At 45.0% G+C, this 27,697-nt stretch overlaps 1 protein-coding gene and 1 pseudogene across 1 annotated transcript in view; both read left to right on the top strand.

Moving 5' to 3' along the window:
* TANGO6 (transport and golgi organization 6 homolog) overlaps positions 1–27,697 on the top strand; it is a 189,381-nt gene that overhangs the window by 149,765 nt on the left and 11,919 nt on the right. The window contains exon 17 of the mRNA XM_029925765.1: positions 4,675–4,788. Within this exon, the coding sequence (XP_029781625.1) occupies positions 4,675–4,788 (114 nt within the window). The remainder of the gene's footprint in view (positions 1–4,674; positions 4,789–27,697) is intronic.
* Positions 6,078–7,302, top strand: LOC115280879 (annotated as a pseudogene).

The following is a 27,697-nucleotide window of genomic DNA, read 5'->3' as shown; positions in this document are numbered from 1 at the left end:
GTTATTGTACGTGAACTTGGATGAACAGGAAAAGCTTCACTAATGAGTAATGTTTGAGGTAAGACCTGAAAGAAGCAAGGGGCTGATCCAGACAGATACCTGAGGGGGAGAGAACATTCTAGGTGCAGGGAGCAAGAAGTATAAAGGCCCTGAGGCAGGTGCATGCTTGACATGGTACTAAACAGCAAGGCCAGTGTGTCAGAGAGGTGATAGCAGGCTTGATGGGGCCTCATGAGGAGTCTGGCTTTTACATTGAGTGAGTTGGGAAACCAAAGCAGCAGAATGAAATGACCTTATATTTTAAAAATTACTATGTCATTTCCTATGATCGTTCTTTAAGTGTCCCATGAAAGCTCTTAAGTCTTTTATAGTGTGTTCTGGTGGAGGAGGTCTGGGACCCTCAGACTATCCAGGCAGCAAGAAGGTTACATTGATCAAGTGTCAGGCAGCAGAGAAAGAGGACTGTAATCTGTGTTGGTATAAAATTGAACAAACTAACCACCATTGTCTTCTCTAACATGATCTGACCTGGGGGGTCGTAGATGTAGCTATTGGGCATCTGCAGAAAGCTGTCCTACCTGTCGGGTGGTCCAGATTCGGGCACAGTCTGTTCTTGATGGTATTTGCTCGTAGAGAAGGAACATAAAGGATAAAACCCACCCCTACAGCCCCTGTGCTGGAAATTCAGGTTTTTCCTCTGCTGATGTCAGGATTTAACCTGTTTGGAGAGCATTGTTATTTCTCCCTAATTCTTCTTATTCTTGTCAAGAGCTGTGGTGCTTGAAATCAAAACTTGATAGGCATTTTCATCTTTATTGCTGTCTCTGGGAAGTAAACATGGAGGAAGGGAACCACAGCGAGAGGCCCATCCTCAGAACAGCAAGGAAGATGTGCCCTAGGTGAGAAGTCCGTAGGGAAATCCACTTTGAATATGGTGCCCGGATTCCATAAGCCTGAGCTTTGAGGGCTGATACAAAGCTCCCACCTCTGATCCCACTGAATGATCTGGATGGAGCTGATGCAGTTCCCTAAGTGCACGCGGAGGCCGCGTGGGCCCCCGAGTGGAGGACTGGGGTGCACATTCTGGGAGACCTTCCAGCAGCTCACCGACCCACCACGGTTCCCCTTCGCGGCAGGTTAAGTGCGCAAGCTGAGCACCTATGAATTGGAGACTGTACCGCCTTTGTTCTTAAGGTGTCTTCGTTGACAAAATAGAAGGGCAGATGGTCTAGTTTCACATAAGGAAGCAGACCAACTAAAATTTTAACAAAGACAGAATTAAGAAAAGGGATGAAAATGCAATTGGAAAATTGAAGTCTTGCTTTCTTTATACATACCTCAACTCTGGTGCCTTCCCTTTTGGAATTTTCCAAAGTTGGTTTTTGGTAATCTTGCCATTTGTATTCTCTTTATTTATGTAGTTCTGAGTATACTTGGTGTGTGTCAGCTATTCGGGAAGTGATGTTTTTCCTTATTCCTGTTGGTTCCCATCAAGTGTTAAATTGCTTAAACTGACGTATAATGTTTGCAGAGGAATCATCGCCTTCCTCTTTGCATGGTTCTCGGAATGGATATGATGTACATATTTTAGGCAGTGACGACAAGAAAGCCTTCCACATGGTGTGGTTTATTGAACTAGATGCACTGACTCTGAAGGCAGGCAACATGAAGGTCACATAGGATGGGTTTCGTCCTCTGGGAGGACTTGGGAACAGAACAGAATAGAAATATTACACCAACTCATAAATAAGTAAAGACCTTACATCATCTATCTATTGGCCAAGCTTTTTGGAGGTGAAAGGCAATGTTAAGTGTGTCCTTGGGGTTGGAGGTGAGAGAGCGTAAGTATGGGAGTGACTTGTTCTGACTGAGTGGATGGAAGAGAATGCCCATGCGTGCTCCCTGTTTCTAGGGTTTGGTGAGGGGTCTGCCTCAGTGGCCTGTGGGCGAGCAACATTACAAGTTGGCTATGGGACCATGACATGAACAAAAGGCTGTTCTTGTCTCTAGATGATACTGCAAGTCCATATTAAAATTCTGATGCTCTAAAAACATTTTACATGGGGCGCCTAGGTGGCTCAGTTGGTTAAGCATCCGACTTTGGCTCAGGTCATGACCTTGTGGTTCATGAGTTTGAGCCCCATGTCAGGCTCTGTGCTGACAGCTCAGAGCCTGGAGCTTGCTTCAGATTCTGTGTCTCCCTCTCTCTCTGTACCTCTCCTGTTTGAACTCTGTCTCTCTCTTTCAAAAATAAACAAACTTCGAAAAAAAAGCATTTCAGGGGCGCCTGGGTGGCTCAGTTGGTTAAGCATCCAACTTCAGCTAAGGTCATGATCTCAAGGTTTGTGGGTTCAAACCCAACGTCGGGCTGTGTGCTGACAGCTCAGAGCCTGGAGCCCATCTTCAGATTCTGTATCTCCCTCTCTCTCTGACCCTCTCCTGTTCATGCGGTCTCTCTCTCTTTCAGAAATAAACAAAACATTAAAAAAAACATTTCACATAATTGACCATCATATGTTTCATAGAATTTGGCCTTTGTGACAGAGGTGTTGAAGAAGGTTTGTGAACACTCTTCCTTTCATGGGCCTCTTCCTGATCCTCCTGGCTGGCTGATCGCAGATGGACTGGGTCCTGTCCCGTGCATAAATAACAGTCTGTCGCAAGCAGGAGGCCATTCCAGCTGTTCTCAGCAAACCTCGTCATAACCAGCTCTTCCCTCAGCCGTGCCTTACAGTGGCACCAGGATTACAGCACTGGCCTTGCGGGCAGGCCCTTTTCCAGCCAGGATTCTTCTTTCTCTCCTGATTGTGGGATTGATGCCCGACACCCAGAGCTGGACTCACTGAGAGCTGAGGCATGGCGTGCCCAGCATAGTGTGGGAGCACAGAGGTGGGAAACCTGGATACCAGGGGGGCTCTGGGCCGGGAAGCCTTGATCCACCAAACGTGGAAACGTGGACCCCAAACTAAACCCAGAGGGAGGCAGGCAAAAGACTTGGGAGCATCTGCACGTTATGAGGCCCCAGGCTGGTTTTTGTACTTTAGTTACTAGACTGAATAGGCTAAACCTCCTTGTGTCAGGAAGGACTCAGACCTCGCTCTAACTTGTCTCTCTGATTTCAGCTCTTACCTTGTAAATACTAACCCTGCAAGTGGAGGTAGCTATTATATTGTTACCTATTTGGAGGTCACCCAAGGAATTCCTCCTGAGACTGAATTGCTTCTACCGTTAATGCCACGGGCATGGAAGCCACTGATGGCCTTGGGTCAGGGTGTCCAGGTCGAAAGCAGAAACCGTTTGCTGGATCTTACTCAAAAACAGCCTCCAAAGAGTTGAGATTTCCCGGGATTTCCCTTCACTTGCAAGATGCAAGTTTGTCTAATAGATGTACAACTTGATGAGGTGCCAGTACATCACAGATGCAATTATATTTAAGAACAAGCTACTTCTTCTAATCTCTCTGCCATCGCTGATTAATTAGACACTTTGAACTATGCCCAACTGTTTGAAAGCTGTGAAAAATACAACCTGCATAGTTAAAATTTCTGCACAAGCCTATTTCCTCGTTTGTGCCTGTATTCTTTTTTTTAAACCTTTTTAAAAACCTTTCTTTAAACATAATATGTATTTATACATGTTTCCAAACACACAATCTGGCAATTTTTTTTTATCATGGTTAGAAATCCTTCCATGGTTGACCAAGAAATACACTCGCACAGTAAACGAAATAACAAAGTATGTGAGAAGCTAACTGAATAATTGAAACTTACCTTCGATTGTTGTTCCATTGGTCACACTTTCAAAATCTTTGTTTTTGATTTTTAAATTTTGCATGAATGCCTCAGAAAGGTTTTTTGCCATTGTTTTTAGGAGTATCTCTTTATTGAGGTTTTAAAATAGTTTTGTTCTTACTAGGAGTGGAATGGAGGCAGGATGGTAACAGGGTCTAGAAAAGTTCTTATTTTACAACCTGTAATTATTAGCTATATATTTGGCACCATGTTGGGCTAATAATTTCTAGTCTTTTCGGTTATAGAGCTATATTTTAAAGTAAATGAGCACAGAAAGACCTATCATGCACATGAAGGAGTCCAGCGAGACTGAAATTGGCCCCGGCGGGCTCACATGGTAGGGCATGCTAGATTTGCAGGACCAGGACACCGGACATGCAGAAGAAGATTGTTAGAATATTTATGTATTTCTCTATCCCTGGGCTGTAACTTTCATCAACGGTACATTCCGATTCATGCTGGGCCTTGAACTCTGAAGCCTGCTTAGCTAAATCCCCATGGTCCTCACTCCCTAGAAGCCACTGTGTTTTGGACCATCTTTCCTTCCTTTGATTTAGCATCCGCAAAGGGCAACAAGTAACATTTCTTCCTACTTTTGAGGAAATACTGAATTTGACCATACCTGTGTTTTATACACAGATCCCTTCTGACTCCCTAATCTTCCTCCTGAAGTCCAAACAAGATTTTGCCCTTTTCCAGAAAAGCCAGACTAAATCGAGATCTCCACCACTAGATCTCTCTCTTTATTAAAAATGAGGAAACTGTTCATCCCTCTCTAAGCCAGATTGTTCAGGGTGAATGTGTAGAAAGTGGGACATAGTTGAAAAGCTTTAGGTAATTGTGCAATCCTGAATTTTATTGACTTTTCCTCTTACCCTCCTAGGTAACAGCTTGCCTGATTGCTGTGGCTAAAACAGACCATGAAGTTCAAGTGCGCAGAGCTGCCATCCACGTGATTGTGCTACTGTTTCGGGGCCTCAGTCAGAAAGCTACTGAGGTAAGTCAAGCTTCCCCACCTATTTGGTTTTTTCTGCTCATCAGTCTTCCTTTCACCACGAGAGGCCTCAGACCTTTTCCCTGGGCGGACTCATGCAGGTGTGTCCATCAGCATAGATTTTATTTTGCAGCAGGAAAGCTATATTGTTTGCATCTTTAATAGGAGTCCCTATTTCCTCTGAAATAGTAGGTAGACTGCACCCTCACTGCTGAAGGAGAACCAGAGCCCAAGTTTGTAGATTGTGGCTCGGAGTGTCGGTGTTCTCGGAGCGGCCAGCTCCGGTGGGCTCACAGGAGCTCGCTGGGCCTGCCCGTGTAGCCTGAGCTTCGGCGGCTTGTCTCCCTGACTCATTTCCCTCTCCACACCAAATTACCAAGGGATCTCCTTTAAAATGTCTCCTCTCTAGCTGTGAATTCAGTCCACGAGATTAAACTTTTTTCCTTCTCCAAGTGGGTTTGGTTGGATTTCTCCCCAGGGTGTGGCCAATACGGCAAGAAAAAACATATCCATAAGTGTGCTAAGAAGGAGTGACCTCTAAATTAATTTGCTGCTTGGTTTTAATGGAAACTCACTCCCAGTTGACGTTATAGAGAGAGTTTACATTAATAATTCACTTCCTGGCGTCCACAGTGCTCGTCGGTGGCTGGCACATCAGTATTTAACTGTCAGAGCCGCAGGCTTTCTCCATGATAGAATTTTGCCGTATCAAGTTCTTGACACCATTTTTGTGCAAGCATGGACTCCTCAGTTGTCCCCTAGTCATTATCTAGGGCCTTGATGGGGGGGAGGGGGACACACATCACAACTCAATAACGCAGATTAATTAAATAAATTGCTGTTGGGTACAAACTGCCCTTGATGAGAATCTGTTATTCAAGCGGGAGTTAAGTGTTTTTCGCCCATCCTCGAGATCTACAAAACCTTTGACAAATACACCATTGATATGTACGTTCTTAACAACAGGGGAAACTGAGTGAGAAGCATACAGCAGTTCTCTGTGCTGGCTTTGCAACTTGTCTGTAAATCTAAATTATTTCAAAATAAAATTTTAGCATAAACTATGAATCACAACACTATTAAAATAAGTCTGTACAACCGTGTAAGTGGGCCGTGGCAACCAGCACACGTGGGCACTCACCACTACGCGCTGCGCGTCTGGCCGGCGCTGTCCTTGCAGGGGACCGTATGTTGTGCCTGGCTGCCCTTGTGGCCGGCTGCTCCAAGCTGCTGCTGTGCTGGGCTGCAGGGGATAAGACGCAGCCACGCTGCTCCGAGGTCACCTCCACAAAATGAGGGAGGGGTGAGTTCAGGTGAGGCTGCGAGCCGTGCCCGTGTTCGGCCTATCTGCGTTTCCCGGCACGCCAGGTTTCTCCGGCAATTTGCTCATGGAAGTTGTCAGGCAAATTTTTCACCTAAGAGAGACTGCGCATCTTCTTCCAAGACTCTGTGGGTGTGGTTGGAAATCCTGAGATAGTGGTGCTTTTACCCAGGCTTCCAGCCTCCAGCTGTGATGAGTACGAGATTTGGGAAGGTCCGACCCTGAGGTTTTAACAAATGGTTGCCTTGGGCTCCTCGGTCTTGGTTGCAGTGTTGACCAGGACCACGTCACTGTTGCATACTTGAGCGGCCAGCATTGTAGAGGCACTTTTGTGGCCTCTGGGGCTCCAGAACCATCGGATCAACCTTTTGTCTCGTGATTATAGCGATATTGTTGCTCAGAAGGTGTTCTATAGGTTCAAGCAGAAATGATCTCCTCAGCTTACCATAAAGAGTCTCTGTCAAATGGAGGTGTATTTCCTGAGATTCACTGACTTCTCTTCCAAAGCTGCTCAAAAATGGAGGCATGCTGGGGCACCTGGGTGGCTCAGTCGAGTAAGCATCCAACTTCGGCTCAGGTCATGATCTTGCAGTTAGTGGGTTCAAGCTTTGCATAGGGTCTGTGCTGACAGCTCAGAACCTGGAGCCTGCTTCCGATTCTGTGTCTCCCTCTCTCTCTTCCCCTCCCCTCTCTGTCTCTGTCTCTATCTCTCAAAAATAAATAAACATTTAAAAAAAATTTTTTTAATGGAGGCATGCTGTCACCCATCCTCACATCACTGACGAACTTCTTTGTATTCTCTTGAGGTCTCACCCCAGGCTATAGGTCGTACATCAGTGACTCTGGGAGTGAGCTGTGGGACATATGGGTAGGGATCTGCCACAGTGATGGGAGCCTAGTTATCAACAGTCTCTCTGCGGTACATCACACAGAGAAATAAGTTTAGAATACACTGGGTGGGAGCTCTTGCTGCTGTGCCTATTCCCATTCATTTTGTCTAAGGGCCATTGGATCCCCTGAATTTCTATCCAGAGCTCTTGGAGCTGTGCAGGAAACCGTTCCCATGGTCCCCAGGGTCAATTCTAGATGAGCGCATTTGCTGCTCTCTACAGCTGGAGGATTCTGTGGGCTTCATCAGCTCCACTCCTTCTGAGCTGGAAAGAGTCACCTTCCTGTGTCACGCCCCTACTCCCTAATATGTTGTGCATTCCATTTAGGAAGAAATGTACAAAAGAGACCCTGACCACCAAACACTGTTCTCTCACCGAAGTCCACCTGACTCACACTGGTGATCAGCTTACAGCTGAAAGCCTGGAGAAGCTCTGGCTAAGGATGACCCAGCAGTCACCACCCCCCGCATTCTTCCAACATCTGAGCGAGTGTGTGACTTGCCTTTGTCTTTGCACTATTAGGAAATTTTGATGAGCGCTACTGCTCACGGTTACAGAAGGACAGAGAGACAGTCTTAAAAGTCTTTTTAATATTTCTATGGGCTTTTCTGAAATATTTAGAAATGCTAATTTCTGGACCATCCTTGATTGGAATCCTTTGGTAAAAAATGAGGAGAGGGTATACCTTACCTGTACTTGAATGGCTTTAAGGTCACATGCTTTTTATTTTTATGTTTTTATTTTTATTTTTATTGGAGAGAGTGCAAGTGGGGGAGAGGGAGAGAGAAAGAATCTTAAGCCCAATATAGAGCTCGATTCAGGTCTTGATCCCAAGACCCTGGGATCATGACCTGAGCTGAAACCAAGAGTCAGAGGCCCAACCAAATGAGCCACCCAGGCGCCCCAGGGCACATGCTTTTTAAAGTTCTCCAAGCAACATAGCTTAGAGTGAGTCTCGCTTGTCATAACTTTGGATTTCGTTTCATCAGCTACTTTTAATTATAGGCATTTTGTTAAAATAGGTTTTGGTTTGAATAATGCAGTATTTTAAGTATACTTTAAGACTATGATTTACCTGCATGTATTACATGTGTTTTATAAGGATACTAAACCAGAAGATACTCTGGCAGAGTGGTGAATCTTATTAAATAGGTTCAATTTCTGAATAAATTGAATTAAATCCAAACCGTTTACAGAATTTCCTAAAATCACAGGATATTAAGGACCAGTAGCATCTGTGTCAGAGGTTTACTGTTATTAGCTATAATTCTAACAGCAACTAACAGTCTGACTCTTCATCCGTCAGTGCTCAGAAGCACGTCCCTCCTGAGCTGGAGGAGAGGGGATCCTGACCTCCAGTTACCGGGCTGAACGTACATGGACTCCTTTTAGGACGATTGCTTTCTTCTCACTGGTCGTCCCGGAGAGCCCTCCTCGTGGTGCTCAGTAATTCCTGTACTTTGCAGGCAGCAAAGTTCCAGAAGCTTTAAGAACAAATACTGAAAGGCCTATGAGCAAATGGTGCTAAATATTTTTTTAGGCCACAGTTTCAATTGTTTTAGTCAAAACAGGATTAAGTGATTATTTAAAAAAATTTTTTTTGATAGCAACTTTGGGTATAACAACTGAAACTGGAATAGGTATTTTCTATTAATTAAAATGAACTTTTACTAAAATAGCAAAAAAAAAAGCCTCTACAAGTGCACACACACCCTGAGAGAGAAGGGGTGTGTGTGTGTGTGTGTGTGTGTGTGTGTGGTTCCTAAAGTGAGAGAAGAAATAGAAACCTTACCCAGATTTCTCACATCTGTGTTTAGCCAATGAAAGCAACACTCCTGGTCTCACCGGTGCTAAAATAATTCGTGACCGTGGAAAATGATTGTCACTTTCAAAAGGCCATGTGAGGGGTGCCTGGGTGGCTCAGTCGGTTAAGCTGCCAACTTCAACTCAGGTCATGATCTCACAGTTTATGAGTTTGAGCCTCGAGTCGGGCTCAAGTTGGGATCTGGGCTGACAGCTGGAACCTGCTTTGGATTCTGTGTCTCCCTCTCTCGATGCCTTCCCCTGCTGACACTCTGTCTCTCTGTCTTTCAAAATATATAAATATTTTTTTAAATTAAATAAATAAACACTAAAAAAAAAAACAGAAAAAGCCATGTGAATGGAAAACCTCTCTCCTATCTCCAAGCCAGCTCTATTCTGCACTCACAGACGTTTATAAATTGTGCTTACTCAGTGACTAAAGAAAAGGAAACGGGACAAGATGAACGGATGATTCCTCTTCCTGGTGCATCCTTAAGACCAGGTGTGTTAAATCTCGTAATCGTGGGTGTGATTATAATCAGGGGCACTTTAATGAGAAACGGAGATAACCACAAAGCTTTCAATCTAGGATTTACCTTTTCTGCTGTTTAGCCCCCAGGAACAGCTGAAAACAAAGTGCCACTTTGTTGGTGAAGTTGTGTGTGTGTGTGTGTGTGTCTCTTCTAATCACTATTTTTCAAGTTATAGAGTGCCAAAACAGAATCCCAGGGTTCCATGAGTTTTCTCTTGCTGCTCGGTGAGCCACTAAGGGCCTCTGTGGCTCTGGCCACTTAGAAAGCGGGGAGGGGTTCCAGGAAGAGGGGGATGTTCAGAAGATCGGAAGAGATTCGAATCAGAGAGGGAAGACATCACTACCCTGACTCAAGAGGTAGCTTTTACCCCTTTCTCATTTAAAAGTAGCCAGAATGTGGGGCGCCTGGGTGGCTCAATTGGTTAAGTGTCCAACTTTGACTCAGGCCATGTTTACATGGTTCATGAGTTCGAGCCCTGTGTCTGGCTCTGCTGACAGCTCGGAGCCTGGAGCCTGCTTTGGTTTCTGTGTCTCCCTCTCCCTCTGCCCCTGCTGCCTTGTGCTCTGTCTCTGTCTCTCTCTCAAAAATCAATAAACATTAAAACAAAGTAGCCAGAGTTTTGTGCAGTCAATATAATATCCACACTGGAGAGAGGTACTACATACACTCTCTTATTGAAAAACTTACTTTCTCTGCTTAGCTTTCTTTTGGCCTTATGGCCATGGCCATATATGTTAACTGTTCATTTATGGTCATTATAGCCTGAAGCCTAGGAGAAGCCAGAAGGAACTCCCATTTAACCGATTCTACCTTACCCTTGCTAAAGGTTAAATTTACTAGGGGTACTAAGGGGGGAAGGTGTGTTTAGATATGCGCCTTCCATTGGCTTCGGGGTTCAGAACAGCCCTCCTCCACATGCGGAGGGTAAGCTGAGCAGCAGAATGAAAAATCGTGTCTAAGCCTGACTCTCCAGACCTTCCCAGGTCTTTGCACAGTGACTTGTTTAAGTACTGTAAACGTTTAGAATATCCATTTTCATAAATTCATTCCAAAGACAATAATGAATAATTGGGGCTCAGTAATAGCGTAGGAGACTGGCCCTCCTTCGGATGGAACTGTAAATTCTGGACATAACACAGTAAGCGGCTACCTTGAGACACTGGAGAGCAGTCACATTCTTATGGGGAGTCCACGCTCAGTGGACAGGGATTGTATGAGTAAGTTTTCGTTTTCTTGGCTTTCAACTTAGGAGAAAGTCTATCTGGGAGCAAATGCAGTGCAGGAGGGGCGCTGGTGGAGATGTCACAGTCTTTCTAGCCTGGGAACCAGAACATTGGGTCTGGGGACGCTGCAGTTTCCGGACAGAGAGGGGACATCCTGGAATGGATAGACCCAGAGAAAGGATTCCCAGAATCTGTCTGCCTGAATCTCTGCCTGAACCTTCAACCAAGCAAGATACACGCTTGCTTTAAACAAGAAGAAGGAGGCACCTGGGTGGCTCAATTAAGCGTCCAGCTCTTGATTTTGGCTCAGGTCACGATCTCACGGTTTGTGAGTTCCAGCCCCACATGGGGCTCTGTGCTGATAGTGCGGATCCTGCTTGGGATCCTGTATCCCTCTCTCTGTGCTCCTCCTCTGCTTGCACTCTGTCTCTCTCAAAAATAAATAAAACATGAAAAAATAAATAAAAATAAAAATACCAGAATGACCAGAGGCTCTCAGAAAGCTAAACCTATATTTCCTCTAGGAGCAATGTTGCAGTCTCCACTAATTCATTGTTCATGGTAACTTTACAGAATATAACTACTATGAATAATAAGAATTGGCTGTATATAATAGGGGAAAAAAAGTTGATCTTAGAAAAAAAGAATGACTACTTCGGAACTGACTGTAGTTCTGGATTTATTGAGATAACTACTAAGACAGTCTTCTACATGGTTTACAGAAAGCTGACTTCTAAGAACTGTGAGGTACGTGAAAACTTTGCATTTGGGTTTACAGTGACTATAAACATGGCAGCATTTTATAATGAAATTTTCTCCCTTGCATTTTTATTTGTAATGTTTGTTTATTTTGCAAGTGAGAGGGGGAGACTGAACATGCGTGAGCAAGGAACAGGCAGAGAGGGAGAATCCCAGGCACGCTCCCCATGGTCAGCACAGAGCCCTGCGCCAGGCTCCATCTCCCAACCGTGAGGTCGTGACTTGGGCCGAAATCGAGAGTCAGACACTCAACCGAGTGAGCCACACAGGAGCTCCATTCTCCCTTGCTTTTTAATATTAAAAGGTAGTTCTTGGAGCATGGCTTTTCTTTCTTCTAATCACTAATTTTAGGTGACAAAAACCTAATCTAATATTCTGTCTAGTGGGAGATAAGTAGTAGCCTTAAGAACTCATTCCTTCAAGATGATAAATCTTTTTTTTTTTCTTTAGTAATCTCTACATTCAGCATGGGGCTTGAACTCACAGCCCCAAGATCAAGAGTCACGTGCTCTTCCATCTGAGCCACCCAGGTGCCCCAAGATGATAAACAAGTGTTAATACTGTCTTTAAAAATAAGCAAACCCTGGAAACATCTTCTGGAGGCAGAGTTTGGGATTAACGGATGGCTGAGTCAGGTTCTGAGCCAAACCCAGGTCTCCACCCAGGAATGACTTTTGATTCCTTCTTTGAGTCCAGAGCTGGACTCTGATGACAGAAGCCTCTTCCTGATAACATAATGAGACTGGCTTCACAAACGTTTGTGCAGCCAAAGGTTACCCTCCCACTTCTTTGTCAGACAGAAAGCAAACCCTGGCTCAAAAAAAAGAAATGGCTCCTGTATGATGTCATGCTTTTTGGGTGACAGCAGTTCCCCGTGGTCCATCTGAAAGACTGAGTGCGTGCATCCCGGGTTCAGCTTGTTTGCTCTCTGTCCGGACCACAAACCCGAGGAGGGAATGACATTCAATCTCTGACACAGCACAAATGGCAAATTCTAAGTAAACGGGCAAGCTGAATGGAAACGTTCTTTTCTTTTACTGGTTTTGTTCTATCTTGAAAGTTATTTTGGCAACATTTGGTGTGGTTTTGGTGCTCTGTGTACAGTAAACGGGCCCAGTTCCTTCCCAGAGCCAGTTTCACACATTGCTCCTTTTAACAGACCGGAGGCTCTGTGTGAAGAGTAAATGAAAAGAACATTCATGTAAACATGACTGGGATCCAGGTAATAATTATTCCCCTGTAAACTATGAAAAAGTGCTGGGGAGAGAGTGCGCTTCCAGGACTGAAATTAAAGAGACTCTTCCCTTCGTGGGAGCATAGAGCTGTAGCCAGTTGATCAAGGCAGCAGTTCTGTTGATTATCTGCCAATGGCCAGGGCTTGGTGTTTAGAGTATTGATATTTTTCATTAAAGACATTTAATAAGAATTCAGCATTTGTTAGGGGCGCCTGGGTGGCTCAGATGGTTAAGCATCTAACTCTTGGTTTCTGCTCAGGTCATGATCTCATGGTTCATGAGTTCAAGTCCCACATTGGGCTCAGTGCTGATAATGTAGATCTGCTTGGGATTCTCTCTCTCTCTCTCTCTCTCTCTCTCTCTCTCTCTCTCTCTTCCTCTCTTCCTCTCCCCTGCTCACTCTCTCTTTCTCTCTCAAAATAAATAAGCTTAAAAAAGAAGTAAAGAGGGGCGCCTGGGTGGCTCAGTCGGTTAAGCCTCCGGCTTCGGCTCAGGTCAGATCTCGCATTTGTGGGTTCGAGCCCCGCGTTGGGCTCTGTGCAGACAGTTAGTTTGGAGCCTGGAGCCTGCTTCCCGTTCTGTGTCTCCTTCTCTCTCTGCCCCTCCCCCTCTCATGCTCTGTCTCTCTCTGTATCAAAAATAAATAAAAACATATTAAAAAAGAGGTAAAGAATTCAGCATTTGTTGGACAATGTTTACAGTGTCGAGAGAGACAGAGGCTTAAAGGGACTTTCAAATAAGTCATAGGTTTATAAATGGTCTCTTCCCTTAAAACACTTCCTTCTTTTCTCAGAAATATAGTTGCTGTGCTCCATTTCATTCTTAGAAGACGGGATCCTCTTGGGCTCCATAGTAGTTTCCTGGGTCTGCGTAACACAGTACCACTAGCAACAGAACTTGACTGTCTCATAGTTCTGGAGACTTAGAAGTCCAAAACCAAAGCGTCGACAGGGCCGTGCGCCCTCTGAAACCTGCAGGGAGGTTCTTCCCTGCTTCTCGCTCCTGGTCCTTGTGGGCAGCTTCGGCGTTCATTGGCTCGCGGCCATGTCGCTCCAGTCTCTGCCCTTGTTGTTTGGTGCATTCTCTCTGTGTGTCTCTGTCCTCACATGGCTCCCCACTTCTCAGGACGCCAGTCATGGTAGATTAGGGAGCCCCTACTCTAGTATGACCTTAACTAGTCACCTCACAATGACCATTTTCCTAATAAGGTCACATTCTGAGGTCCTGGGGTCATGGGGTTAGGACCTCATTGTATCTTTTTGGGGAGGAAACACTCACTTCAACCCACGTAGACCCCTAGGATTCCATAGTTCTTTCTCTTTCGTCTGTATGCTTCTCCACCAGTTCGTCACTGCCACATCGTAAGAAACCTGTTCTGGGGACTCCTGGGTGGCTCAGTCGGTTAAGTGGCCTATTCTTGATCAGGTCATGATCTCATGGTTTGTGAGTTCAAGCCCCACGTCAGGCTCTGTGCTGACAGTGCAGACCCTGCTTGGGATTCTTTCTCCCTCTCTCTCTGCCCCTCCTCCACTCATTCTCTCTCCCTCTTTCTCTTTCTCTCTATCTCAAAATAAATAAACTTTAAAAAATTAAAAGAAAAAAAGAAGACTGTTCTGTTTAGGATATTTCTTCTCTGTCACACTCTTCCTTTTTTTTTCCTGCTCTAAATGTCTGTACCACATACTCTACCCTCACGAAGACAAGAAAAGCAGTGTTTCTGATGTGCTTACCTTGAAAGAACTTAATTCTGACACTTGACTAGACAGAATAAAGAGGAGCATAGAATAATCCTTTGGACTATTGAACTTGGTACAAATCTCTTAACACCCCTGAACCTCATTTGCACATAGTCCCATCCCCCTGACACGGGTGTGGCAAGAATTAGATGGGAAAACCTGTGAAGCTCGTCAAAGGGTAAAGGGTTGAAAATACAGAAGCTGACAGTGATGATGGTCACTACTCATCATTGGTGGTGGTGGTGGTATTGTTACTACTATTCCCACTACCATCACCGCCGCCTCCACCACTACTGCTATCTTACCCTTAGATTTGCTGGGGTTTTGAATGATTTTTTTAAAATCCACCAAAGGTAATTTTATATTTTCTCTGAATAAATAGGCAATTATTTCATGACTGGAACTTTTAGAACCTTACACTTTACATGCCAGGCTCACACCACTGGTCTTCTCAGATTTTGGAAGATAGACCGTATTATGCGGAATCCGGCCGTCCAGCTCTGTGCAAGGATCCCATGACTACATATGCCACCTTGTTCCTCCTCATGGATACCAACTCGACTAGAAAAGTATAAGAACCTAGGCAATTTGGGGGCACCTGGGTGGCTCAGTTGGTTAAGCATCTGATTCTGGATTTCAGCTCAGGTCATGATCTCACAGTTGGTAAGTTCAAGCCCTGCATCAGGCTCCGCACTGACAGTGAGGAGCCTGCTTGTGATTCTCTTTCTCGTTCACTCCCCTGCTCGTACCCTCTCTCTCTCAGAATAAATAAATAAAACTTAAAAAAAAAAAAAAAAGAACCTAGATGCTCTGTAGTTATTAAACCAAATGACTTAACATATGTCTGGACATGATTTGACCTCCAACACTATCGTCCTCTTCCTTTCTTTTGTATCACTATGAAGCCGTGGGTATAGTACCACAAAATAATCATAATAGCAATGCTGTCTGTTTCATAAAACAGACACTGAGCTAGGTACACCACTGGATTATCTCAGTTGATTGTATCAGGAACACGGAGGGGTAGGTGTTGTCCACATTTTACAGAGGACGAAAGGAAGACCCTCAGAGATTAGCCTATCCTCTCCCTGGCTCTTCCATTCCCTAACTGTATTTTTGAGAGAAAGCATGAGCAGGAGAGGTGCAGAGAGAGGCAGGGACAGAGGATCCAAAGCTGGCTCCATGCTGACAGCAAAGAGCCCAACGTGGGGCTCAAACTCACGAACCATGACATCATTACCTATGCTGAAGTCATATGCTCAACCAACTGAGCCACCCAGGCACCCCTGGGCCACTGACTTTTTTTTTTTTTTTTTTGCTTTTTATTTTATTTTTGAGAGTCAGAGACAGCACGAGCAGGGGAGGGTCAGAGAGGGAGGGAGATACAGAATCGGAAGCAGGCTCCATGCTCTGAGCTAGCTGTCAGCACAGAGCCCAATGCGGGGCCTGAACCCACAAACCATAAGATCATGACCTGAGCTGAAGCTGACGCTCAACCAACGGAGCCACCCAGACGCCCCAACTGACTTTTCTTTTTTTAATGTTTTATTTATTTTTTTTTTTTTGAGAGAGAGACAGCATGAGCAGGGGAGGGCCAGAGAGAGAGGGAGACACAGAATCGGAAGCAGGCTCCAGGCTCTGAGCTATCAGCACAGAGCCTGATGCGGGGCTTGAACCCACGAACTGTGAGATCATGACCTGAGCGAAAGTCGGATGCTTAACCAACTGAGCCACCCAGGCGCCCCCCCAACTGACTTTTTAAAGAAAGAGCAAATAGGGGAGCCTGGCTGGTGCAGTCGGTAGATGCAACTCTTGATCTCAAGGATGTAAATTCAAGCCCCATATTGGATGTAGAGTTTACTTAAAAATATAAAATAAAATAAAATAGATTATTTTAGAGCAAATAATTACACCAGTAGTTGATGAAAATATCCATTAAGCTATTATCAGTTTCTTTGCCATGGTGAGAATATTTAAAGTAACATTTTAGTTAATCAAGACTTGTACCAAGTTCTATTTCCCGTTCAGCTATCTACTTTTTCTGTAAATAGCAAAGTTCTCATCACTTCTGTGTGGCAAGGGGTTGCCAGAAAAACCGTGGTGATTTTTTACACCTGTTATATATATTCAGAAGCTTGACTTACTCTGTTAAAGCCCAACATAATTTGCTATCTTTTCCTTTCTAAGACCCAGTCAGACCAGAAGCACAACTTCTCAAATGTTCGTTCCCACACAGTAACAATCAAACGTTTAGTCATTAATGAATGCCTGTTTTTCCTAGGATCTCTACCATCTGTCAAACACAAGATTTGTATATGGGATAGTAATTCAGAAATCATACCCATACACCACAGAGTTACAGAGGGTTTATAGCTAGGTAACCCTGGAGAGTATCCGGGGCATTTTTCGGGGTGTGTGTGTCCCAGGATCGGAGCCAGCATCTGAGAGCGCAGGGCTAGAAGGTGTCAGGCGAGGAGTGTGCCAGGCTGCGGTCAGAGCCAAGCCGAGGGGAGGTGAACAGGAGAAGGGTAAGGCCGGGTGCAGGCAGATGAAGGCACCCCCGCAGGGCCGCTGCTGCTGATCTACAGGCCGGTAAACGAGTGCTGTGTTCACTGATAGCGTAAGAGCCCCACTACCCCTTGCCTCGTATTTTTTTTTATCTCATTTAATTTCTTAAATGGAGATATAATTAATATCTATGAAATTTACCCTTTTAAAGTGTGCATTTCAGACTTTTTAGTATTTTAAAATTGTTCCAACACCACCACTGTCTAATTCCAGGGCATTTTCATTACCCCGCAAAAGAAGCCTTATAGCCAAGACAGTCATTATCTGCCATTTCCTGCTTTCCCCAACTCCTGGCCACCACAAATCTACCTATTGTGTGTGGAGTTGCCTTTTCTAAACATTTCATACAAAAGGAATCACATAATATGTGGCCTTTTGTGTCCGGCTCCTTTCAGTTAGCATAATGCAGTCAAGATTCATCTCGTATTGTAGCCTACGTTGGGATTTCATAACCTTTTATGGAGGAATAATATTCCATTGTATGAATACACCATGCCTGTTTATCTGTTCACAGTTGACGGACATTCGGGTTATTTCCACTATGGCTGTTTTAAATGATGTTGCTGTGAACATCTGTGTGCACGTTTTCGGGCAAATGTCTGCTTTCATTCCCGAGGGTGTGTGCCTAGGACTGGAATGTGGTAATGTTACATTTAACTTTTTCAGGAACCAGACTATTTTCCAGCGGCATCATCTCTCATTCTCAGCAGCAGTGTCTGAGGGTCCCAAGTGCTCCGCATTCTCGTTAGTACTTGTTATTGGCTGTCATATGCTAGTATTATCGCCACCCTAGTGAGTATGAAGTGGTGTCGTATAAATTTGCATTTCCGTGATGGCTAAAGATGTTGAGCATTGTTTCATGAGTTTATCAGCCATTTGAATATCCGCTTTGGAGAAATGTCTATTCAGAATCTTTGCCAATTTTTTTCACTGGGCTACTTGTCTTTTTATTGGTAATGTGTTTGCTTTTTAACTGGGATTTTTATATCCAACAATGTTATTCTTAGTTTTACAAAGCTTAATTCAAAGATCCGTGGCCCCACCCCCTTTTGCCCTCCATTCTCTCTTCCCATCAGCAACTGTTTTCAACTTGATTAGCTGTTTCTTTAAGTGTTTACTTCCATATTCCTTTTTTTAATGCTTATTTATTTTGAGAGAGACGGTGCCAGTGGGGGAGGGGCAGAAAGCAAAAGAAACACAGAATCTGAAGCAGGCTCCAGGCTCTGAGCTGTCAGCACAGAGCTCAATGCGGGGCTCAGACTCACGAGCCCTGAGATCATGAAGTTGGATGCTTAACCGACTGCACCATCCAGGCACCCTAACTTCTCCCTTCCCTTCCCTTCCCTTCCCTTCCCTTCCCTTCCCTTCCCTTCCCTTCCCTTCCCTCCCCTTCCCTCCCCTTCCCTCCCTTTCCCTACCCCCTTCCCTACCCCCTTCCCTTCCCCCTTCCCTCTTTCTTTCCTTCTTTCTTTCTTTCTTTTCTTTCTTTTCTCTTACTTTCTTTCTTTTTCTTTTTTGTTAGAGAGACTGTCCACAAGCCAGGGAAGAGGGGCAGAGAGAGAGAGAGTGAGAGAGAGAGAGAGAAAGAGAGAGAGAGACTTTTAAGCAGGCTCCATGCTCAGTGCAGAGCCTGATGCAGGGCTCAATACCATAACCCTGGGATCATGACCTGAGCCAAAACCAAGAGTCAGATGCTCAAAACTAGGGGCACCTGGGTGGCTCAGTCAGTTAGGCATCCAACTTTGGTTTAGGTCATGATCTCACTGCCCGTGAGTTTGAGCTCTGTGTCAGGCTCTGTGCTGAATCCCCGCTTTACAACTTACTTGCAGTGAGGCCCTGCACAAGTTAGTTGACCTCTCTATGCCTTGATTTCCTGATATCCTATGAGGATAATCATAGTACATAGGGTTGTTTTTAAAATTAAATGACCAGGGGGTACCTAGGTAGCTCGGTCGGTTAAATAGCTGAAGTCATGATCTCACCACTCATGAGTTCAAGCCCCGCTTTGGGCTCTGTGCTGACACCTCAGAGCCTGAGGCCTACTTCAGGTTCTGTGTCTCCCTCTGTCTCTGCCCCTCCCTGACTTGAGTTCTCTCAAAAATAAACATCAAAAAAAATTTTTTTTAATTTTTTAATTAAATGACCTTATTTATATAAGGCATTTAGAATGTATATGTTCTGAAAGGTCAATATGTATTAGTTATTTTTATTAATATGCCCCAAATATATGCATTCTCCTCCCCCATTTTCCATACATTACAGTTTTTGCTATATCAACATTTAGTGTTTTTGTTACCATGACTGTAACTATTATCCACAGCAGAGCCATATTATGTACTATGATTACATTTCCTTTCTTGTATGAATTTCGGCTTTCTCTGAAGTTATGTCTCAGGTTTACATTTGTTACTTTTCTGTGAACCTGTGACCAATTTATCCCTCATGCTAAATGTTTATAAATCTCAGAAGGTTCAAACCTACCAAGTGGCACCTTCTGAGAGACATGTTTCCTATAACCTCTCATTCCCTTGCTCTTGTGTGGACTAGGTACTTTCTAAGACCACTGCACGATTTAAGAACACAGCACTTAAAAGTTAGTGATGCTTTGTGTGCATGGGCAGTACTTACGGACTGGTGGACTTCATAGGAGGTGATGGTGCGGCCAGTCATTTCATCAGGAGACTTGCTTTCACTGGTAGACTTCAAGGCTCTTCTGAAGTTGTTTTCTTTGGGGCTGGTCAGAGAAGAATTTCCTACCTAGAGGGTGTAAGCCCAGCTGCCAGGGTTCTGGAAGATGATGGAAGGAGGAGGATGGCAATCTCACCATTTCGTATGTAGATTTTTACTTACTCTCTGTTTTCAACATAGTAGCCTCATCCTTATCGGTACTGATGTCTGTCTATCCAGAGTCTCTTTGGTTGGATCCTCTAAAGGTCTAAAGGGTAAACTCCAAGCTTCTGCTGTGGTTGGGGAAAGGCAGTCACCTGGGTACACAGAATGGAAGGCATCAGGCCACCTAGCTGTACTCAGACAAACTTCCAACCAGGGCATCTGTTCACCTCCACTTTAAGAGGTGTGACTGACCCATCAACTCCTGAACTGTTTCTGTTGTGCATTAGGCTTGCTTCTGGGTTTAGCGAATCAATTTATTATCCATACCAAGACACTCCTGAGAGAGAAAGGAGAGACTTAATGATTATATAAGTGCAACAGGTGTACAACATATTAACCTGGTGGGGAAATCGGGATTAGGACCCTAGAATTCATCCAACTGCTGTCTAGCATCAAAATTTTTGTTGCTATTGCCTTATTAGTGCTTTTTATTCTGATACCTTAATGCCATTTTTGCTCCTTTTGTTGTCCTTTCAGTGGGGTTCTGGGAAAGAGTGGTGGTGTGTGCGTGTGTTTAGTCCACCAGCTTTCAGATGGCAGCTTCCATTCTCCCCCCTTCTAGATGGAGAAAGTAGGTATGGAGGCCGTATGGAGGACTTATGTAACTGTAGTCAGAACTCTTTTGGTTTTAAGCAATAGAAACCTAGTCCGTTTCTTTAAGCAACAGAAACTAGCTTACGCAGAGAACTTTTACCCTGTGAGATCCAAAGAAGGGCTGAATAGTCATGTTGTAGGAAAATGTGGGTGGCACTGGCTCTCCGTAACTCCTAGAATCAGGAATTGAAATGCTCCGTATCTTGTCTCTGCGTCTCCTGTGTCTCATCTTTGTTCTTTCGCATTCGCATCCAGCTTTCCTCCTGCGGCAGCAGAATGACCGCTGAAAGTCACCCGCTCTTACATCTAACACTCACAGATTCCCTCCCTGGCCCCAAATGCAAAAATTCCAGGGAAGAAACTTAATGTTCCAGATAGGGTCAGATGCCCATCCTCATTAGCTGGACCAGGTAGAGCATGTGGGAATGCTGTGTGGCATGAAACCACTTTCAGCTTCCACTGAGCCCTTCTGTGAGCAGGGAGCTGGGGTCAGTGCCTAGGAGTAGCAGTGGTCCCATAGATTTCCTCAGCAGTAACTTGGCCAAATCCTGTGACAGTAGTGACAAGTTTGAGAAATAAAGCCAAAAAGATTACAACGCAGTACCTTCCTGCGACTGCTAAAATACCAGTGTGCACCCTTTTCTAGTGATAACACACATGACAGTTTGGAAGCCCTGACATTTAACACTGCTCCCTTTCTGCCTCTTCTGCACCATCATTTACATAGATCTACATATGTTAGAACTTGGTTTGTCTTCCTCTTCTGCCTCAGGCACGCTACTTTATTTTCTGTAGGATAGCCTATTTCTTACCTTCTTATCCTTTTTTATTTTTATTTTTTTGTATGTAATCTCTACTCCTAGTGTGAGGCTCAAATTCACAGTCCCAAGATCAGGAGTCACGTGTACCTCTGACTGAGCCAGCCAGGCACCCACCCCCTCACTCTTCTTATCCTGATCTAAAATGGCCAAGAAGAAAGTATTGTCATTCAAACTCAGAATTTATATACATACATACATATACATATGCATGTATATACACATACATACACATATACACACACACACACACATATATGTTTATTTATTTTGAGAGAGAGAGCATAAGCAGGGGACGGGCAGAGAGAGAGGGAAAGAGAGAGAATCCCAAGCAGACTCCACACCGTCAGTGCAGAGCCAGACATGGGGCTTGAACTCACATACCGCGAGATCATGACCTGAGCTGAAACCAAGAGTCAGATGCCTAACCACCTGAGCTACCTACGCACCCACAAACTCAGAATTTTAGACTGTTAGAGGTGGAAAAGGACTTAGAGACTACTTAATTTTATTTCACAAAAATTTTTCTTTGGCTTATTTATTTATGAGTTGTTCCTCTGACATGAAGTCTTCATGGTCAAATAAGTTTGGAAAATGCTGCATATGACTGTATGTTTTTCTCTTGGTGATTAGGTACATGTTAACCTATTAAAGAGTCTGAGGAGGCCTGCAGCAAAGAAAACTAACAATTTCCTCGCCTCATTTACCAAGGAACCCTTTTTTCATCATAAGCATGCCAAGTAATAATAATGTTCCATGGAACATACTTTGGGAAATAATCCAACTGTCTCATTTTATGAATGAGGAAATAAAGTTCATGAAGACACAGTGGTTACAAATTTCCAAAGCCAATGCCAGGAAGAACTAGCACTCATTTCCAGTTGCTCCTGGTCGCTTGCGTTGGCCAAGTGCTAATAAAAAGATAGCATCTCCCCCTCTTCCTTTTACTTAATTCACTCATTCACCTGGAACAAGGTTTGTCTTATTCTCCAGGGTATCTTAGGTGACGTCATAGAGGGAACACAAGTTAAAGCACCAGATTTGGGAATATCTACTGTCAGCTCCCTTTCTCTTTATCAGACCCAACACACTTTTATTATAACAAATGATTATGCCAAATATTTTGGTATTTCCCCTATATTCTCCTGAAATGAAATTTGTAGCTTCTTAACCTACATGTATATTTTAATTTTTTTTTAACATTTATTCATTTTTGAGAGACAGAGTGTGAGCAGGGGAGGGGCAGGGGGGGCACAGAATCCAAAGCAGGCTCCAGGCTCTGAGCTAGCTGTCAGCACAGAGCCTGACATGGGGCTCAAACCCACAAACCATGAGATCATAACCTGAGGTAAAGCCGGATGCCTAACTGAGCCACCCAGGTGCTCCAAAAATAACATATATTTTAAATATAAATGTCTAGGCCAACTCTAAGGTACAATGGACTATTATTTGGTTGCTCTTATATGTAGAGTCATCATGACTGTAACACCTACAAATGCAAAATCACACAGATACCATGTGAGCAGCTCAAAAATACATTGTAGCACTTGATTTTCCAAAAGAGTAAACTACTCTCTATAAAATTCTAAACAAATGAAAATATTACCTTCTCTTAGTTTATATGGTAGTTGCAATCCTGAAACTCCATAAAAATACATTGAGCGTTTACTATATGATAGCACTTACATCTAAGTGCTTTACATTAACTAATTCACTTAATCTTCATTATCCATTTAGGTCTCATTAGTATCCCCATTTTACACATGAGGAAACTGAGAGAGAAGATAAGTAACTTCTTCAACAACTAGTAACTGGCAAAGCAGTAGTAGGTAAACACGCAGCACAGGCAGGACTAAAGGCCCAGTGACTGTCATCTGAAGCCCTCAGAGACCAAATCACTTGGGCATTTTCTGCACAAATCATGGCCAACAGAAAGCTGCTTCAGATCCTGGAAACCCGATACCCAAAAGGAAAACAGCCCAGACTACCTCCTGACAGCTTCTTACTGTCTGCCCTGTATAAGGGTGGAACAGCGAGAGGACCGTGTTCAGGGCTGGCCTTGGAGCCAGGTGCCCTGACCTCCCATGACCTGCCAGCGTGAACTCGTCACAGAGCAGAGACAGGAAATGGCGCTGGCTTCCTTTTACCCTACCACATGTTCCACTATCCTTTGCCAAAAGATCAGGCCAACCATGGATTACGCCATCCAGCAACTTCCCCTAATGTACACACAACTGAAAACAGGGAGCAGACCAAACACCTTCAGGGCTGCTAGGCTGGGGAGTAGGAGTCCTGGGACTTTCCTTCTGCCCTGCAGCCTGGTCGGGATCATTTCTTCCTCTGGTAATCAGATGGGCTTCTGGGTTGGAAAACCCACTTCTCTTTGCTTCATCCCCTGAAGGGGAGGAGTTGTGACCATACCCTCCTTGGGGTGATGTGAAATGAGTTAGGATTGATGCTCTGAGTCTGTTCCAGCTCATTGCTCACTGCCCCATGGTTTGTTTGCTCTTAGCAGATCTGCCCTGAATAAATTGTATGTTCTCTGAGGTTTAGTATTAAATAATAGTAGAACATTTATTAAGGGCTTATTGTACGACAGGCAACGCACCAGTTTCTTCACGTTCGTGATCTCCCAGGATCCTCCTAACAACCCCTGTGAGATAAATATGCTTAGTAACTCTATTTACAGATAAGAGGACTGAGGTCCAGAATGTTTACATTTAGATGCACGGGTCACACAGCCAGTACGAGGGACAACCGAGTGCACACCCAGGCTGCCTTGTTGCCAGCTTGGCTGTTGTGGCAGAACTAATTACAACTGGCCTGAGATGATAGTTGAGAAAGGGAAACTGTTACAGGCCTATCGGGACAAACTTGCCTTCCTGGGACTTCTGCTCCCTTACCCACTCCACTTTCCTCCAGTCTCTACTTCTCCAGAGTTGACAGGTATTCGTGCAGCCAGCGTGGTGAGGGAACTGCAGAGAGAGATTTTCTGAAATGCAAATCCGCTGAAGTCCAGTCCTCAGCGGACATTTTCACTCTGGCCCAGGAGCTGAAGACACACAGACGTAATCTGGACCCTCCCTGACTTCTCTGTCTCCTCTGTACCGGCCCTCCAGTGCCCTGGAGCCTCATGCTGGCCCCAGACAATCTGCAGCCTGCTGCTTGCAGACATCTTGGTATCTACTATTTCTTTTTAAATGTTTATTTAGTTATTTTGAGAGGCAAAGTGCATGAGCAGGGAAAGGGCAGAGAGAGAGGGAAAGAGAATCCCAAGCAGGCTTCCGTGCTGTCAGCACGGAGCCTGACCTGAGCCAAAATCAACAGTCAAAGCCTGACTGAGCCACCCAGGCACACGAGTCTCTACTATTTCTTACGCCACAAATGCCTTCTTTTCCCCTCACCTGTTCATCTGAGTAGCTTTTATTCATCCTTTAGGACTCTACTTACATTTTACCTTCTTTGTGAAAAGCCTTTCCTGATTTCTCGGATAAAATCAGTCCTCACTTCTCCAGGCTCAACAGTGCTTTACATGTCAGCCGTGGACTAGAGTAGATAGTGTGATGATTTCTCCATGTCTGATGCCATCAGAGGACTGTGAGCCCCTGAACATATCAGCCACTTTTTTTTTAATTGTTGTAAAAGGTACATAAGACAAAATTTACCATCTTAACCATTTAAGTTTTTTAAATTTTTCTATTTTTAGAAAGAGAGCATGTGGGGGAAAGAGAGAGAATCCTAAGCAGGTTCCACGCCTAGTGTGGAGCCCAACATGGGGCTCAATCCCACAACTCTGGGATCAGGTGCCCCTCGTGTTAACGATTTTTAAATGTACAGTTCAGTAGCGTTAAGTATATTCATATTACTATGCAGCCCGTCCACAGAACCCTTTTCATCTCTGTGCCGATTAAACACTAACTCTCCCTTTTCCCTCACAATCACCATTCCCTCGGTCTGTGTGAATTTGACTACTCATTCCATTCACTTTTATATCCCCCAAATCTCACACATGGCTTTGCACAAAATAAGTGCTTAATGAATGTTTGTTGAGACAGTGCACGAAACCTTTTCTCTAAGAGGCATGGAACACGTCTCTTAAATTTCTTTGTACCTGCCTTTATGATTAAAATAGATTTCCTAGATCTGCAACTGGAGATTCTGGGATTTCCAAGCTCCTCCGGGATTCAAGTTTCCCAGGAGCAGAAGTTGTCCAAGCAAGTTTCTTTGGGAGGGAATTTCACCCTCCTTTACTTAGAAACGCCTCAAGTTTTCATGGCAGTTGGGCTGTAGACGTGCTGTCCCCAAATCAGCTGGGAGAGGGAGAGCAGAGGCAGTGACAGGATACATATGGATGTTCCGCCAGAACCTTCTGCATTTCACAACTTGGCTTCTTGACACACACACACCATAGATACACTCCATGTGCTATATATATAGCAGTGTATGTGTACGGGCGTGTGTGTGTGTGTGTGTGCGCGCGCGTATATGTATATATATCTGTTCAAAGTTCTAACGCACGTGCCCCCTAACCCCTCCCCTCCGGGCAGAGGCTCCTGCCTAACCCCAGCTCGCCTAGCAACGGAGGCGGCCGCGTTTGTTTTATCCTTCTCTGTCTTCAGAATCACACTTCACATACACGTGTTTAAGAATAAATTTTTTTACATATTTTGGGGGAAAATGCAGGGCCAATTTGTGGATCAGAAATGATTTTGAGGTGCCTAGCTGGCTCAGTTGGTGGAGCATATGACCCTTGATTTCAGGGTTGTGGGTTCAAGCCCCACGTTGGGTGTAGAGATTACTTAAAAATAAAATCTCTTTTTTTGAGAGCGAGCGAGCGAGCACGGCCGCTGGTAGAGGGAGAGAGAATCGTAAGCAGGCTCCGTGCTCAGCACAGAGCCTGAGGCAGGGCTCCGTCTCATGGCTCCGCTATCATGACCTGAGCCGAAATCAAGCGTCAAATGCTTAATCGACTGAGCCACCCAGGCGCTCCTAAAAATAAGATCTTAAAATGATTTTGACCCTATTGCCTTTGGAAAATAGAAACCTGATTGTTGATCGTTAAGAAAATTCCAAGAAGTGTAATAGGTTATGTCCAAATCACGTCACCCTTGTTAAACTTGCACGTAGATTTTTCCCAGGCAGAGTTGTTACTTTTGAAACCATGGTGTAACATCTCGTCTCCCACCCAGTGTTTTTTCCTGACCTCCCACACGACTGCATCCTGGCTGTTTATTAGAGTCACCTGGAGAGCATAAAAATCATAAAAATAAATTACAAAAAAATTTAAAGTCTTTAGTCCTAACCGCTGTGAATCTGAGCCTTGGGTGCAGGTAGGTCCCAGGCATGTTAAACCTTCTGCAGGGAACTGTAACGTGCGGCAAGGGCGGGGCGTCCCCGCGCCGGGACGACGGCGCGCGCACGGCAGCCTCGGGGCCTCGCGGCCGTATTTTGGTGTGCGCAGCCGGGATTCTTCTTTCTGGTCTAGTTCACACTGTGTACATATTAGTACGAGATGGAAACGCCACCAGGACCTCTGGTGTGTCGGAGACTAGTCTTCTCTGGCCTTTGGTTCCTGAGGCACCTTGCACAGTGCCTAGAATTCCGTTGAGTGGATGCCCTCAAGAGAGTGTCCTGTCCTTCCCCCGGGGCGGTTCCAGCTGGACCTGAAGCTGTGCGCTCCGCGCTTGCCTGGGGTGATGCGGTGCGCTCCAAAGGAGACCTGGACCTTATGGTCAGCCAGCAGCCCACTTACGGCTCCCCTCCCCCCTCCCCAGGCTCCATCCAAATAAACAAGTGTGATGGGGCAGGGAAAAAGTCAGATTTTCTCCATCTCTTCCTCTTGCATATTGGATTTCCTAGTAACTGCACATTTAAAAGCAAGGTTTGCAGAGTCAGCCCTGACGCAGGTTTGAACTCTGGCTGTGTCCCGGAGCAAGTCACTGAAACTGCTCTACATCCCCTTTCCCTAATTTTAAACTGGACCTAACAACACCTGTCTCATAGGATTAAATGAGATACTGTGCGCGAGGGGCTCAGCACGGTGACTGAACCATGATAAACACTCAGTAAACCGCAGGAGTGAGCCTTTTGCAGGCACTCATCGCACGTGGGAGGCGTTAGGCGCAGGCAGGGAGCGGGACTGGGCGCCCTCAGCGGGGCGCTTGCAGGGGAGAGCCCCGGGCGGCCAGGTGGAGCCCTTTCCCCACGCGAGGTCGCGGAGGACCGTATGAAAGCTGGGATTGTAATCACCTTTTAAGGACAAAGCCCCCCATCGCCTCTCCCACAAGCAGCAGCCTGCTGCCTTTGCACATACTCCGGCCATTTTTCCTGCCGCCTTTGTTCTATTTCCGCGCCTGCAGGGGTGAAGGAAGGCGGCCGCCTTCCTCAGGTTGCTATTTAAAGACGCTCTGAAAGATGCTGCGGCGGGTGCCCCGGCCCTGCCACCCGGAGCTGGGGCCCGGCGACCGCGGTCCCCGACCCAGGGCCACACAGGTGTGCATTTTGTTTAGGACTCCCGAACTGTCACCCCTACCAGGGGTT

This window comes from Suricata suricatta, chromosome 16 (genome assembly GCF_006229205.1).
Source record: "Suricata suricatta isolate VVHF042 chromosome 16, meerkat_22Aug2017_6uvM2_HiC, whole genome shotgun sequence".
Lineage (NCBI taxonomy): Eukaryota > Metazoa > Chordata > Mammalia > Carnivora > Herpestidae > Suricata > Suricata suricatta.
This window is presented reverse-complemented; position numbering and strand designations above follow the sequence as displayed.